We start from the raw sequence: 14,776 nt of genomic DNA, 5'->3' as shown, positions 1-14,776 counted from the left end.
TTTTAAAGAAATTATTAAATGATTGTTATTTTTAAGATTCATCAAATTTCCCATTTGCTGAGGCAGACAATGAAACAAGTTTCGGACATGTGGATGCATCTTCTGTCCTTGTCTCGTGCTTATCGATCATCACCCCAATCCAGACGGTGTAGAGATTTCTCACTACTGCAAATGATTGTTTTTTTAACATTATATAATATCTCAAAATTTGTTCCAAAAAAAAAAAAAAAAAAACTTGACTAAAAGATCAACCTCTTCACATCAGTCGCAAGTCAATTGTAATTAAAAGGTAATTAAACCTCTCAATCTCAAGTCATTGAGAAAAAAAAGATCTGTCATCAAGAAAAGAGGGTTATCAGTTATCACCTTGTATGATTCTGCTGTTGTTATTGCTAATAGATTGCATAATCAAGCATTATAGGAAATTCTTTACAGCTGCTGTCAACTGGATTCAATTCGTTATACTAAAACCATCACGCCAATAGGGGACCTGAGCTAATAAATTACAGTTCACACACAATGGGGCCAGGCTACCCGGCCACGCCACATTGCCTCAATTATTACAGACAGAATCTAAGAGACCTCCCTGTCAAAGGTATGCGAGGATCCCACAACAAAAGCCAGCATTTCTTTTACCCGGCAAAGTGCCGACTGCCTGGACTTAAAGAGCCTAAAATGGGATTGTTTTTCAGCTCCTTTTACACCCTTTATCTGGTCCTACCCCTTATTAATGAACGAGGATGGAGAAGAGGAAGCATAGACAAATATTGACATTGAATTTTCTTGTCGTTTAAGGGGACTTTATGCCAAGCTATTTGGGTGCAGACTGCAGAGTGTTCAAGTCAAGTAAAACCCACAGCTTGCTGTCTCTTGTCCGGGCATCAGTCACATCCTTGCTAGGTTGCCAGTTTAAGTGTTAATTTTAAGTTGGTCCTTGTAAGTTCAAAAAATATTATTACATCCTTGTGCTCTTAAAATCCAATTATAACTTGGTAATTTTCTTCAATTCATTTTTTTTTAAAAAAGATACATATAATTAGACAGGACAGGAAAATTTGACCGGGAAAGAAGATATTTTTGGGATAAAAAAACCTAAATTAAGTATGGTCAACGATGTTCAAATGAATATTTGACTATTTTCTATATGGAACAATTAATAAATTATGATATACTACAGGGACTAATTTCTAATTAACTCCCATTTTAATCGAAGGAGTTTTTTTAAAAACAAAAATCTAGAATATGTCAAAACCCAATTATAGAAGACATCAGCCAAATTATTTTGAGGCCTTAAATATGATAGATGAGTACATTATTATTATTAAAAGAAACTAGAAGTGCTCTTGGTTTTACTGTGTATTTATTAATGTTTATCACAACTAGCTCAAGAATCCTACCTGCAGGACAACCTTAATCGTGGACAGCTAGAAATTGCTGGAGGTTCTTTCTCTACCCCATTCATTGCCAGGGATCAAGCCTACAGCTTCACCTATGAATCGCCTGTAACTGGTGAGGATCAACAGGGGCAATCTCCTACATTGACATCGTCATTTTCTTCCTTCCTAGTTAACGACAACACTCCTTGCTCTGCATCTGAAGGTTTTTCGTTTAGCAACCATGACGAATCAGGTGCAATAGAGCTCTCATCAATGCTAAGCTTTACCTTCTTCAGTCCTAGAATTGCAGTTGAGAAAGGAGATTTCTTGTTTGATGCTAAAGTCACTGACTCGAAATTGGATGCAATTCATGGAGGTACATATGTTGCTTTCATCACTCTCCTGTTTATAAGATCATAGTTAATACAAATTAGATGGATAGGCATCCACGTCCATCTTTGGAAACCATTAAAAACTGCGAGTTAGAGAACAACATTTCCCAAAAAGGATAGGCTTCTTTTGGCTCCAGATATGAGAGCAATCAGGTCCCTAACGTGTTTCCAGATTCCACTTCTATTTCGATATACGTGTAGTATATTTGTCCATGAATTACTACTATTCAAAGCTCTCTTTCTTGGCTGGTGCAGAAGTATTCCCAGGAAAGCTCCCTGCATTGTCAGATACTCTTGTTCCCGTTAACCGTGGAATAGGAGAAAGGATGCAGAAGATAGAAATTCCTCAGGAAGGGTTCAATGGGTCTATATTATCCAGTATCCACGGCAGAAGAAATCACACCATAGGACCAGGCGAGCTTGATCAACTTTAATGTCATGGTCAGTGAGTCGGTAATTCGCGGGGCAGCATGCAGTCACATCACTACCGCCCCATCACTTAGATTATCACTTGTGTGCTAGAGCCTACAGGCGTGCATGTGCAATTCGTACCCTGACTGGGCACTTGGGAAGGATTTCCTTGGAAGAATCAACGAGTTCTGATAATGGCCGACACGGAAAGTTCTGGGGATGCGAGGAACTGAACTCCGATGACAGATTGGTGGCTTAATTTATGAGGTTTCTAAAAAATTGCAATATGCGAGCACTAACAGAAGTAGCACATAATTAAATTTCAAATGCATTTATCTCCCCCTCCATCCAGTGCACTCTCAGTATTGTTATTGCATTTTGTTTCTGTATCTTGGGGCTGTGCTGTGGGCAACTTGGGAAGGAGAGCTTGCAATTTCCTGATTCTATTTGCCTTCAATTACACTTTAGAGAGAAGAAAAATTTGATAGCATTGCATAAATTAAGGCGTTGGACACCGTGAATGATGCCAGTCATATGATGACCTGCTCATTCATCAAATAAACAAGTTAACTAGAAAAGGATAATAATGGTTTAAGATTGAAACAAAACATAGCATTCCTTTTCCTCCTATTATAATACAAGTAAATAGAAATACATTTGATTTCATGGGGTCCGAGTTCTAAAAATTGACCCCTGTTATTTTGGAGCCCCAAGACAAGCTGGCTCAGTTCCTAACAAGCCACTTGGTGCAAAATTTTAAGAATCGTGCTCCTATAATGACTTTCATGAAGTGGGAGCGTATTCTTGGATTGCTGTCGCTAGCTTATTCCGATCCTCCTCTGTTTTTGTCCTAATTAAGAACGTACGTGCCGCAGCACTATCATTATTGCCGCTATCATCACCCTACAATAAGACGAACCATCGGCTATGAGTTCCATGATAGAGATGCTACATTAAACACTGTTATTAATATCTGCCATTACAGCTGCCTTCTATGTGATGGTTATGTGAATCTGTAAATATTTGCAGGTGAAGGCTAAACCAGGCAAAGTTTATATGCTCATAAATGTGCAAATATAAAGAATTAAAACGCATTACTGCAGTGTGAAATATTGCAACAAGGGAATTCTTCTGTGGATTTGTCTTGATTCCTGGATAGAGCAAAGCATTAAGTAACACTTTCCCCACCTGCCATCAGCAAAAACACTACAGACAGTAAGTCCAAGAGAGAGTTACACAGGAGTTAAAGTAGCAATTTCAACTAAGCACGATGCCATGTCTGTCAAAAGAAGATAAATGCCTAATCATTTCGAACATACATCATTTCGAACAACAATGGTTGGTTTAGATTCTTTCGTGGACTTGCCAATCCCCTCTCTGCATTTGATGGAAAGCTGCCCTGGGCCCTTATCTTTCCATGTGTCCTTATCTTCCGGATCACTTGACTGAACATATGTAGAGAAAAAAACCACAGAAATCATTCAACCACAAAGAAGGCAGCGCAAGCAGGAGATGCAAGTCAAGACTTGACTGGCATGCAGATCATCTCAATTCATGAGGTAGATCAATTACAAACATAACCAAGATACAGAATGGGACAGCATTGCATCATTTCAAGATGAAATACAGAACTGTCAAACTCAAATCACACCAATACGCATTAACAACTGATACACTTGGAATCCTGGATATTCTGATTTTGGGAGAATTGAAGTACCACTTATCACCACAAATACAGAGTTTGGTTCAGGGCTTTTTTAATTTTTTTGTTACCTGTACTATTTAATTACTAATGCTGGACCTTAAAATCTCATGGAATGCATGAAACATGAAATGATCTTCACTTCAAAACAATCAAGAGATTTTTGACACAGCATTAGATAGAATATTAGATGCCAAACTAACTAATTTCATAAAAAAAAAAAAAAAGGGGCAAGGAGAAAGTTAGATTTGCAGGTATGCATGAGCAAAAGACAACTTTCTTCTTCAATAAAAGTTGATACATTTACATAACCTTAACCCAAAAATAAAAACTTTGCAATGCAAGTCTCAATAAGTACAATATGACATGTCAATTACCTTCACATAGAGCTTGCACTTGACTTCATGGACTGTAACAATACCCTTCTCTTCAGACTTCTTCACAGATGGACTGCCAGGTTGCTGTAATTCATTTTCTGGTAAAAGAAAAGGGTTTAACATCAACATAAAACAAACACACGAGTGGGCTGGGGTTTCCAGGCTACAAGGAAAAATTATCGAAATAATATGAAAAAAGAACTATCTACCATTTAAGATTTCAAAGTTCTAAAAGACATGCAAACAACCTGTGCAAATCCAGCTTCAAAATGGATCAGAGCTAGAACCAGTAAAGCAGACCAACATCATGAAAGCACAAACTTCACAGAGCAGAGAGACCATTCAGTTGACTGAATAATCAGGATAGAAACATTAAAATTTCATATATATATAACACAACAGATCAAATCCAAGAAATATAGGAATTGAAAGTTTAATGATTAATGTCTTCATTTCCAGTAAACAAGAACAACTATTTTGTCTGCTTATGCTGTAGAGAAAAAGTAAAAACAACAAATCCTCTCAGAAATACAGTAAACTCCCAAGAGTTACCTTAAACACTCAACTATCCTCTTCCAATATTTCATAACCAAGTTCAGAGTGAAAATCTAATCTATTAAGAGTGGCAGTTCCATGGTCTCAAAAGTTGAGAAAAAAGGACACTGCGATCAGACATAAAAACACAGATCAAAATTGATTTCTACATTTGCAGCATGTTCCTTTATATCTTGAAAAGCATCAGGCTTGCAATTGAATAAACTCAATACCTTACAATACTAATAGCCTGCACAAGTCTCTGATCCAATTTTCCAAAAGGAACCAACAAGAAGGTATTCACAACATGCCAATTTTTTGAAGACTTGAAACCAAATTTCAACTGGCAGTATGTGAAACAGATAAGAAGCCCAGTTCACACTTATGCACATAACATGATTATCTCAAATAAAGCATACATGCACAAGAAAGGAGCCAATTGATGATAATCATAAAATGCATAGCAGGTTTAACTAAAAAGGAAATTCTTCTTTCTCTCACCATCATCCGCTTCATCTGCAGTGTTATGGTTTGCGGGGATGGAGCTTTGGCTTCCTAAAATTAAAAAAAGAAGAAGAAGAAGAGGTCATATTTCATGTCACTTCCACAAAAGCAACATATGAGACCATAATCTATATAAAAAAATCACAGCAGAATCACTAACGAATTGTCATATCTGCATCTTTGTATCTTATTAACTAAAATATTCTTGACATAGTAATGCTTATCAGCATTATTTCATTAATCGTTACAATTTTTAGGTTTTGAAGAGTTTAAAATGAGTCCAAGAAATAGTGTGGTAAATCAGAGAACCTTTAATCCGACCGTTCAATCAAACTGAAATTTTAATAGAAAATTTTGAAGGCCCTGTTTTCAATTGGTTTAAAATTTTATGATGATCGGAGATTAGAAATGCCTTCAAATAAAGCTCGGAAGTTACTTTTCGAGATTGTTTTTATTTGCCTTGTTGTGTTTGAATTCTTTTTTTCTATTTAGATTAGACTTTAATTTAATTAATATTTTTACTATCTGGAAATCATAATCCTAGATGGACTCTATTAGTTAGATAAGTTTTAATTAGAAATCCTATCCTATAAAGGATTTTAGTTTTAACAAGGAATCCTTTCCTATAAAGGATTTTTTATCTAACTAATATAAATAAAGATGTCTAGTTAATTTTGAGAATCAGTTTCAAACTATTTAGACTTTTAATAAAATATCGAAGAATTTTCTATAAATTTCTCTACAACTTAGGTCTTTAACCTTAAAGCGTGAGAATCTCAGCTTCAATCCACACTATACGCCGTGTCAATTGGTATTAGAGCAATTTAACCTCTTTGATGGATGGAGACAATAGCAACCCACTTCGCAATGTGAGAGTGGAGACCCACTGTAGTGCTGTGCGGGCTCATGAACGGGTTAAGAATGGAGAATGGATTGATTGGAGCAAGCCATAACAGGTCTAAATCGGCTAATGGGTGATGCAAACAGGAATCACAAAGAGAAGAGGAACATGCTTGGAGACTTACCTCGAGGCTAACCTTGCCTAAGACCTATTCCTAAAATTCCACCTAGACAATCACTTGTCTAGGTGGAGGAATTTGGTAAAAGCAAAATTTCAAAGTTATCTAATCATGCTGAAGATAACATGACCAAAGAGGGTGCCGACAAACAATTTTAGTCTTTTAACCTTAAGTTGGAGAAGATAGTGGCTAACGATGATCTTTCAATCAAGAATAAAGATCTCGCAAGTAAGGATATGGAGGACATGGTAATTTATGACAATTTTCCTAAAGATATTATGAAAGATTATCTCGAAGTTTCTTTATATTCAAAGGTTGAAATATTGTAGATCATAGATGATGAAAAGGTCAAGTTTGAAGTAAACAAATGTGTGAAGGAACTAAAGGTGGAGATTTCATAGGAATAGAGAGTATAACATTAGATATAGATTTTTCTTTAGCATGCAAACATCATAACTTAAATTTTGAAGTTCACAGGTCAAAGACACACTACTTCGTGAATATGTTTGCTAAAATACTATATTCAAAGTATTTGTTCTTTTGGAATAGAAAAGTTCAATTCTTGACAAATAACTCGAGGGCAAGTTTCTTGAAAGTAAAGGGGACTAACATGGGGGAGAGTTCTTCAATATTCTTGGCAAATAATATTTATTGTATTATTTTACTAACAGTTAAGATTCTTAGGTTTTGAGAGATTAAGAAGCGTCCAAGACGAAGTTTTGGTAAATAAAACATAACTTCTAATCCAACTATTAGATTGAGTTGAAATTTTAACAGAAGATTCTGAAAGCCCTATTTCCTAATAAGTTAAAATTTCACGATAATTGGAGATCCAAAAAGCCTTCAAATAAGGCTCAAAAGTTATTATGCGGGATTGTCTTTATTTACTTTGTTGTATTTGGATTGTTTTATCCTGTTTAGATTATAAATTTTAATTTAATTAATGTTTTACTATTTAGGAATCCTAATGCTAGATGTATTCTATCAGTTAAGTAAGTTTTAATGGGTAATCATTTCTATAAAGGATTTTAGATCTAACTAATATAAATAGGGATGTCTAGTTCATTTTGAGATTCAGATTCAGAATTTTAGAGTTTTCTCTAAATTTCTCTCCAGCTTGGGTGTATAACCTTAGGGCTTGAGATGTGAACAGTCAACTCATATTCACTTTCCTTCACCCACTCTCTAGACTATATTGCCACACCATTAGACACCAAGGTGCATGTAGTAAGGTCCGATGGGTCTTATGGGAATACCTTTCACAGTCCAGTTCACAATATCACATAACTTTTGTAACCTTTAAAGGACTATCTTCATCTAGATGATCAAACTAGAACCAAGACTCACTTATAGGTCCTACTTGAGCATGGCAAACATTTCCAGTGTCACAAATGTATTTTTCCATTTTCTCTGGCACATAATTCATCTTAGCGACTTACTACTACTGGTGTGACTTTATAACCTGTGTAGCATTGAAGTAAGGCAGTACAAAACCTACCAAACAAGAAAGATGTTTGAGTGTTGGGGAGTGCTCCTAAACTTTGGCTGTTGGAGAATGTTCCAGAGCTTTGATTAAAGGAGAAAGGTGTTTGACTGTTGGAGAGTGCTCCTAAACTCTGGCTGTTGGAGAATGCTCCAGAGCTTTGATTGTTGGACAAGAGGCCAGGGCTTTGAATGTTTGAGAAAAATCCAGAGCTTTGGTTGTTTGAGGACAAAACAGAACTTGGATTGTTCGATAATAATGAACCAGAACTTTGACCATTGGAGAATAAACTAGAGCTTTGGCTACTAGATGATACTCCTCCAGAACTTTGGTTGGCAGAAAAGAAACCAGAGCTCCAGGAACTTGCAAGGCTTGTACTGGTACTTGGTAAAGCAAACCCAGTTTTTTCTTGAAGTAATTTGCTCTCATTATTCTTTATTTCAGGCACCAATTTCTTTTCAGCTGGAAGATAATCAGCAACAGGCCCTCCTTTTACAGCATTTGCTTTAAGCCAATTGACAACATCACTAAACTTCTCCTGCAATTAGAGAGAAGATCAAAGCTTTTATAAATGCATTTTACAATATAAAGATGAGTGCCATGCATATCCCCTTTAATGCATACTGAAGGATGTTAAATGTTACCATAATGTTTGAAGCATGAGCAAGGTAATCTCGAATCCCATCTTCCCAGAGTTCATCAGGATGGTTCTTCAGTTGCGTTTGAACCCAACTATTCAAAATTGAAAGAAGTCCCAGAAATTAAGCCTCTAATTTCGAGGGGGGGGGGGGGGGGGGGGTTTACACAAACAAGAGAACGCATCATCTTCATCCAAATTAATCATTGAAGCAGAAACTAAGTTGACCAGATAATAACTGAAGACGCAAAGTTGTTCAAATACAAAGAAAGAAATGGACCTGGCAAATTGGTTATTGAGAGCTCTCACATGCTGCTGTGATGAAGCAGCCCGTTTTGCATCCAACGGTGGCAATGGAGTCGATTGTTGCTGAGATTGTTCAGGTCTATGAATATCAAATAGCGATCCTTCCATTATTCTCTTATTCCGTAACTGCAACCATATTGAGTGTTGCACAATCAGCCTCTAAAACATGATTGGATGTCAATACCAAAAAGACGTAAAATAAATTATTCTTTCCATGGAAAAGTACAAAAGCCAGCAGTGAAAATAACAAAAACTAAGTTATGGAATCGTAGTTTTGATTTTGCCTACACAATGAGCTCAATTAAACATTCAAAGATATGAACAAATGCAACCAAGAATCTCACTAAAGCTCCTTAAAATGCATTAACATAAAATACATAGACCGTCTAGAAACTAAAAGAACTAAATTTTTAGCCCTAATTTCACTTTATCATAAAAAATATTAATCAATTAAAGCACTAAATTCCTCAAAAACTCAAAACTAAATTCAAAATCCCAATTTAAGCTACAGTCCGCAATTCAAAATCCAAACGTCATTATTACAAATCCAAAGCAGAACTACAGAAATGTTTTTTTTTTTTTTCCTAAAAGCACAAATAAGCATATCCTTTATCAAGTAAACAAGACAATCAAGTAGAATCAAATTAGGGTTTTCTTTAAGAAACTCACTGCCGTGTCATTCGAATCAGGGCCTGGGTCTGAAGCGGCAAATCGTTTCGCTCCTTTCATGATTTCTTCTTTTCTTGAAAAGCAGTAAGGAGAGAAAGGGAACCAAAATAGGGTTTTTCTTGCTTTTGAATTATTTTTTCAATTTTCTTTCAGGGGCTTTTGGTTAATGGTGATGAATGATGATGCTATCCTTTTAAAAATTTGGAGATTAATTTAATAAAAAGTGAGGTGATTGTGACCGTTTGATCACGTGGGTAATTAAGTGTGCGTTCGTTATTATATTTGGAAATCATTTTGAAAACAATTAAAAAAAAATTAATTAACAATTTTAATTTTTTTAAAAATATTTTGATACTTTATATTAAAAATAATTTTTAAAAATAAAAAAATATTACTTTAATATATTATAAAATAAAAAATAATTTTACCATACTTTCAAATATACTCTAAATTTTAATTGGATTATGTGCATTTGTGCTATTTTATGCCCTCATTATTACAATTTGTTACAAAATTAATTATTTTTGTTGTTATTTTTAAAAAAAAAATTTATTTAAATTTTTTTAAAATAAAATTATATTTTATATTAATATATTAAAATTATAAAAATTAGTTTGAAATAAAAAAAATTCAAAAGTTTTTTTAAACACTTTTTGAATATAAATATGCTAAATTTGTAAATATTTACAAATTTTACCAGCTTATGGGATGGGCTTTGAGCCCATGAAATTATGGGGGGGGGGTAAAGTTCCTGAGAGCAAAACTGAAACTGATTTATTCAATAAGGCTTGTGAATATAAATTATCCTGAAAACCTCAATTTAGTCCCAAGTTTATACTCATTTTCAATTGAGTCTTGAATTTATAGATTTTATCATTTACATCTCAAAAATTCTCGATCAAGTCTTTTTATGAGTGTTGATCAATATTTGTTTTCATTTTTTTTCTTCAAATTATGCCATTTTAGTGCATAAATAAGCACATTTGACAAAAAAGTTTAATGTCGATGGAAAATCATTTTAGAGCATAGAATATGCAATTAGACTTAAATTATTAAAATAAATTGACAAAAGGATACAAGCGATAAATGCAAGACCTAATTGATAAGTTGTATAGGTTTGGGACTAAATTGAGATTTTTCCTATATTGTTCCATTTCGGATTCCAACTGGAGGGAAGTTTGTGAAAAAATAAAAATAAAAATAATCCTTGCAAACAGTTCAAGGAGGTTGGTACGCCTAAATGAGATGAGGAAAATATTTAATTGAGTTGACAAAAGCTAATCTAAACATATCCATGATGATAAAATTTCTCGAGGCTGAGCAGCAACACACTTTCTTGACAAAAATCAGGAGAACGATGGGATGGGATGTCGCTCCTCAGGGCATTCGATCATTCGATGGGCCACTTCTGTGTCTCTGTATCTGAAACTTCTATGGAACAAATTGCCAATCATTACGAGGAGAATCCTCGACATCAACCATTAGCTGCCGAGGAGCGGTTGCCCTACCAGTTGACACAGGCTTCAAAATGGTTTTAAGACAAGTTCACATGTTGAGGCAACCATCACTTTAATCTCCATATATTTCTGTATTAAACATCAAACTATGAAGAAGGGCATGCCATATCGGGCCACAAAAAGAAAGAGAACATTGCTCTTGTATTTCAATTTCAAAAACATCGAAAGGTAAATCAGTTTCACCACTGAAATTTTACATTACAAGTAGCTAGCATGTCTATTCTCTCTTTCTTTCCTGACCTGATATACTTTTCTTATTCCTATCCCCCATGCCCTTCCTGGGTTTAATGAGAAACCAAGAACAAATTCGAGGAAAAAATTACAAATAAGAACAAAAAAATCTATGACCTTGGTCTTCAAACTAAGGGCCTTTTTTCTTCATCTCCTTCACCTTTCCTACTATCTGCTTGACTTTTCTCATCTTTAAAATGGGACTTCCCATTTCTAGGTGCACTCCTACCTGGGGGTTTATAATCTATAGGAACCATCTTCAATATAATTCCCATGGCGATGAGCAGCAGCCCTGATCCATGCTGCTCGGTTAATGGCTTTGTGAATATCATATATGACAGCAACAAGGTAACTGCTTTTCTAGCAGTTGTTATCTGCACGCCAGTACAAATCAGAACCTTACAGTTAGATATATCATGTAAAACGCTAAAACATGATCCTAGAATAAGGTGGTAAAAATATTTTTAATTTTGAAAGCTATTGAATCCCCCATTAGGCTTCCAAGTGAATTATTCCGATACAAGACATGATGAAGTCGGGAACAAAATGCATAGTTTACAGCTATCCAGAGGGAGGGAGGGGGATGGACTTACCATGGCAGTGGTAGCAGCCCCAAAAATGGCAATGAGGGATAGAACAGAAATTTGGCCAATGAATGTGGCCATGGCTTCAAATACTAACACCCCATACACGTAAGGATGCTGCAACACATAAAGCAGCAATGATCAAAGGATCTTGGCAATAGAAACAAAATTTATAGTAATTATCAAAAGGAATAATATTAGACATTTAAGGCAGTGACAATCTGGATTTCTGATAGTAGATCATTTATTTTAAATACGTTATACTAGGAGAATAAGTAACTGGAGTAACAAAAATCTTAAATCTGTTTCTATGTTCAATTGACCAGAAAAGAGCTCATGAACTGTCTTCCCTTGACCCAAACAAACCTCTTGGTAACATAAATTCTTTACTTGTCAATCAATAAGTATTTCCCTCTCCCCTTATCAATACTTTAGTACTACAGAATTCCTAATTTTTTAAAGCAAGTTATGTCCCCAGTAGAGAAGCTTAGAAAATAACCCCACTAGAGGTTTGACTACGTCAGGGGACGGTATTCATCATTTAAATAAATGAAGTGGACTTTCAGCCACCAAATCATTGATTTCTCCTAGGAACTTCCCTCGATTGTGCATACCCGGCACGTTAAGTGTAACTTGACCCCAACCATTTTCAATGGAGCTCCACATGGACACGAAGGATTTCTTTTAAAATCAATTTATAAGTGCACGCAAGATGACAAAAACTTGTAAGAGCATAGTTCTTTACTTGAGCACAAGATTTCCAAGCCTTAAACAGCTCTCCAGTCAGGATCATCGGAGGGAGCAAGAAAGGCAATCCAACAACTGTAGAGCAGAACAGCACCTCGATCTGTCAAGGAAAAAAAAAGCCTAATGGGATACTATTTTTTGTCAAATCAATTTTGCATTTAAGTACCAACAGAATATTGAGATCACCTGAGTGGTGTCCGGATTCATGGTAAATATTGCTTCTTGCAAATTACCCATTAAAGAATCCATAATTAAAGCACCAGAAATCATCAGGACACCAATTATGCTAAAATTTGGCGATGTTTGGGCATCTGCCAAGGTGAAAAGGATCAGACCGATGACCAGAAGCAGGGCTGATATGTATTCATGAAATGGATATTTTCTTCTCAATCCTGGAATAAAGGCGCCCATTACCATAACTGGCAGTACCTAGATTCTCAAAATCACCAAAACTCACAAATTACAGAATAAGAGACAAGATCCATCTTAAATTTCTTCAAGATTTCCACGTATTCAAATGCAAGCAACATAAGTTCAATTAAATATTACTTCCATATGTACATAAATCTTTTTGTTTTAAAGAACAAAACCTTTCACGACCGATTAGAAGACATGAATATAAGTTTAAAGAAGAAGAGGTTGATAAGAACTGAGTTTACCTTGGTGGATTTGAACATGATTTGAGCTGGATAATTGAGAAAGGCCAGGGACCCCTTAGTCAGCCCATGAGAACCCATAAGAACAGCAGAGAGTTTCCAATAAGTTTTCCATGGATTCACCATTTGCTTGGGGGTAAAACCCTGCAAGTATATAAGCACCAAGTACACAAATCCTTGTACAAATGTGAAATACCAACCATAGCTGAAAACTCAAAAGAAAAAACAAACATGCATAAGAATTACTACATGACAGAACAAAACTAGAAAATACTGTCGATGGTGATGTACCTGAATTGAAGCCGATTATACACATATTCCTGGAATTAGCCAATGAAAGATGCGAAATGTCAATGATCAGATCAAAGGTTCAAAGATGAGAATCAAACAAAAACCAACCAGAAATTTACCAATATTGTAATATTCGATTTTCATAATTTAAGGTCAAAACGAATAACACAGTATACAAGGAACACCCAGAAAAGAAAAGAAAAATCTTTTTAGCAAAATAATGACATAAGAAGACAGTTGACTTGGTAAAATTTAAGAAACAAAAAAATTATAACGCACAGGGCCACCTCTGTTTGGTTGCAGAGAAAACAAAAGTCATGAGACTTTGTCATCGATTAAATCCAAAATCTAAAAAACTTTGCTTTCCGTTAGTTTCAATCTCAGCAATCGAACAGAGTATAGCAAAAACCTTAGAAATAAATCGATGCTCACAACATAAAATTTAACCAATTACACCAAAAAGAAAAGAAAAACAAGAACAATTGGCCATCGAAGTGAAAAAAAGAAACAAACAACATCTCCACACTTCATAAAAAATCCCAAGATGATAAACAGTGATAAAGGTCAAAAACAAACCTCGCAGACGCCATTGATGAGATAGCCAAAGAAGAACCCAGAAGAGCAAATAAGAAACTGTTGCCATTTAGGCCGATCGGATAAAGAAATCCCAAACAAAGACCTCGCTTGATCCTCGCCCTTCATTGTTCAATTCAACACTGCAAACCCAGTAAAAAAAAGGTACAAAAGTGTGTGTATCTACAACGGGTTGCTTGCTTGTGTTAACGGTGCATGTGAGTGTAATTGACAACCAAAAAAAAAGAAAGATGGAAGGGAAATTGGTTTGGTTGGTGATTCAAAGAAGAGATGTATCAAAAGGGTGCTGTTTAAAAGCCTCGTAAAACCTCTCCCTCTGTCTAGCGTGATAGAGTATAGTTTGGGTGGTAATGGAGGTTGAGAGAGAGGGGGTTTTAAGAGGGAGGGAAGGAGCTAGGAAGGGAGATGAAAGAGAAATTTTTTGTTGGTGGGGGACTAAAGAGCCTTGAATGAGCACTTAAAGATATCAAATTCCATGTTAAACGTTTTCTCGCGACAAGATTTGGTGGCAACAGAAGGGTTGGACCGGCACTATTCCTTCTTCTTCTTTTTTGTATGGATAATTTATAAATTGCATGGTTACAATTTGTATGCCCATTAAAAAAACTGAAACATCTTTGCAATAGGTGCCGATTTATTGTTTCTTCGTTACAAGGTGAAAAAACCAAAATACTCATGAAGACAAAAAAATAAAACCCAGTAAATATTTTAGTATTTTTATAATTATTTTAATTTAAGATGAGAAG

General features: G+C 35.3%; 2 protein-coding genes across 3 annotated transcripts; both read right to left on the bottom strand.

The window, feature by feature from the left end:
- Nucleotides 1-2,745: 2,745 nt before the first annotated feature.
- LOC118033807 (uncharacterized) lies at nt 2,746-9,603 on the bottom strand. Of its 2 annotated transcripts, none has more exons than XM_035038924.2 (9): nt 9,411-9,603; nt 8,716-8,900; nt 8,443-8,530; nt 7,814-8,336; nt 5,294-5,347; nt 4,259-4,356; nt 3,499-3,624; nt 3,278-3,367; nt 2,746-3,082 (listed from the first exon to the last, which is right to left on the bottom strand). In XM_035038924.2, the coding sequence occupies exons 1-9, from the start codon at nt 9,468-9,470 to the stop codon at nt 2,963-2,965; spliced, it is 1,344 nt and encodes a 447-aa protein (XP_034894815.1). In that variant the 5' UTR covers nt 9,471-9,603; the 3' UTR covers nt 2,746-2,962. The 2 variants fall into 2 exon arrangements, with proteins under 2 accessions (XP_034894815.1, XP_034894816.1); XM_035038925.2 differs by having other exon boundaries at nt 8,716-8,867.
- Nucleotides 9,604-11,035: 1,432 nt separating this feature from the next.
- LOC118033808 (UDP-galactose/UDP-glucose transporter 2) lies at nt 11,036-14,482 on the bottom strand. The gene is made up of 7 exons (XM_035038927.2): nt 14,013-14,482; nt 13,437-13,465; nt 13,149-13,350; nt 12,676-12,918; nt 12,488-12,589; nt 11,752-11,859; nt 11,036-11,532 (listed from the first exon to the last, which is right to left on the bottom strand). The coding sequence occupies exons 1-7, from the start codon at nt 14,136-14,138 to the stop codon at nt 11,284-11,286; spliced, it is 1,059 nt and encodes a 352-aa protein (XP_034894818.1). The 5' UTR covers nt 14,139-14,482; the 3' UTR covers nt 11,036-11,283.
- Between the last annotated feature and the right edge of the window lie 294 nt (nt 14,483-14,776).

Source organism: Populus alba, chromosome 1, assembly GCF_005239225.2.
Source record: "Populus alba chromosome 1, ASM523922v2, whole genome shotgun sequence".
NCBI lineage: Eukaryota > Viridiplantae > Streptophyta > Magnoliopsida > Malpighiales > Salicaceae > Populus > Populus alba.
This window is presented reverse-complemented; position numbering and strand designations above follow the sequence as displayed.

What these genes read in the sequence shown, in the direction of transcription:
- LOC118033807 (XM_035038924.2), bottom strand. Translation starts at nt 9,470, where the DNA reads ATGAAAGGAGCGAAACGATTTGCCGCTTCAGACCCAGGCCCTGATTCG. An exon ending in CTCATGCTTCAAACATTATG is followed by an intron (nt 8,337 to 8,442) that starts GTAACATTTAAC and finishes CTCTAATTGCAG; the next exon opens with GAGAAGTTTAGTGATGTTGT. An exon ending in TTGCAATATTTCACACTGCA is followed by an intron (nt 3,083 to 3,277) that starts GTAATGCGTTTT and finishes GTCTTATTGTAG; the next exon opens with GGTGATGATAGCGGCAATAA.
- LOC118033808 (XM_035038927.2), bottom strand. Translation starts at nt 14,138, where the DNA reads ATGAAGGGCGAGGATCAAGCGAGGTCTTTGTTTGGGATTTCTTTATCC. An exon ending in TCATGTTCAAATCCACCAAG is followed by an intron (nt 12,919 to 13,148) that starts GTAAACTCAGTT and finishes TTGAGAATCTAG; the next exon opens with GTACTGCCAGTTATGGTAAT. An exon ending in TGAATCCGGACACCACTCAG is followed by an intron (nt 12,590 to 12,675) that starts GTGATCTCAATA and finishes TTTCCTTGACAG; the next exon opens with ATCGAGGTGCTGTTCTGCTC.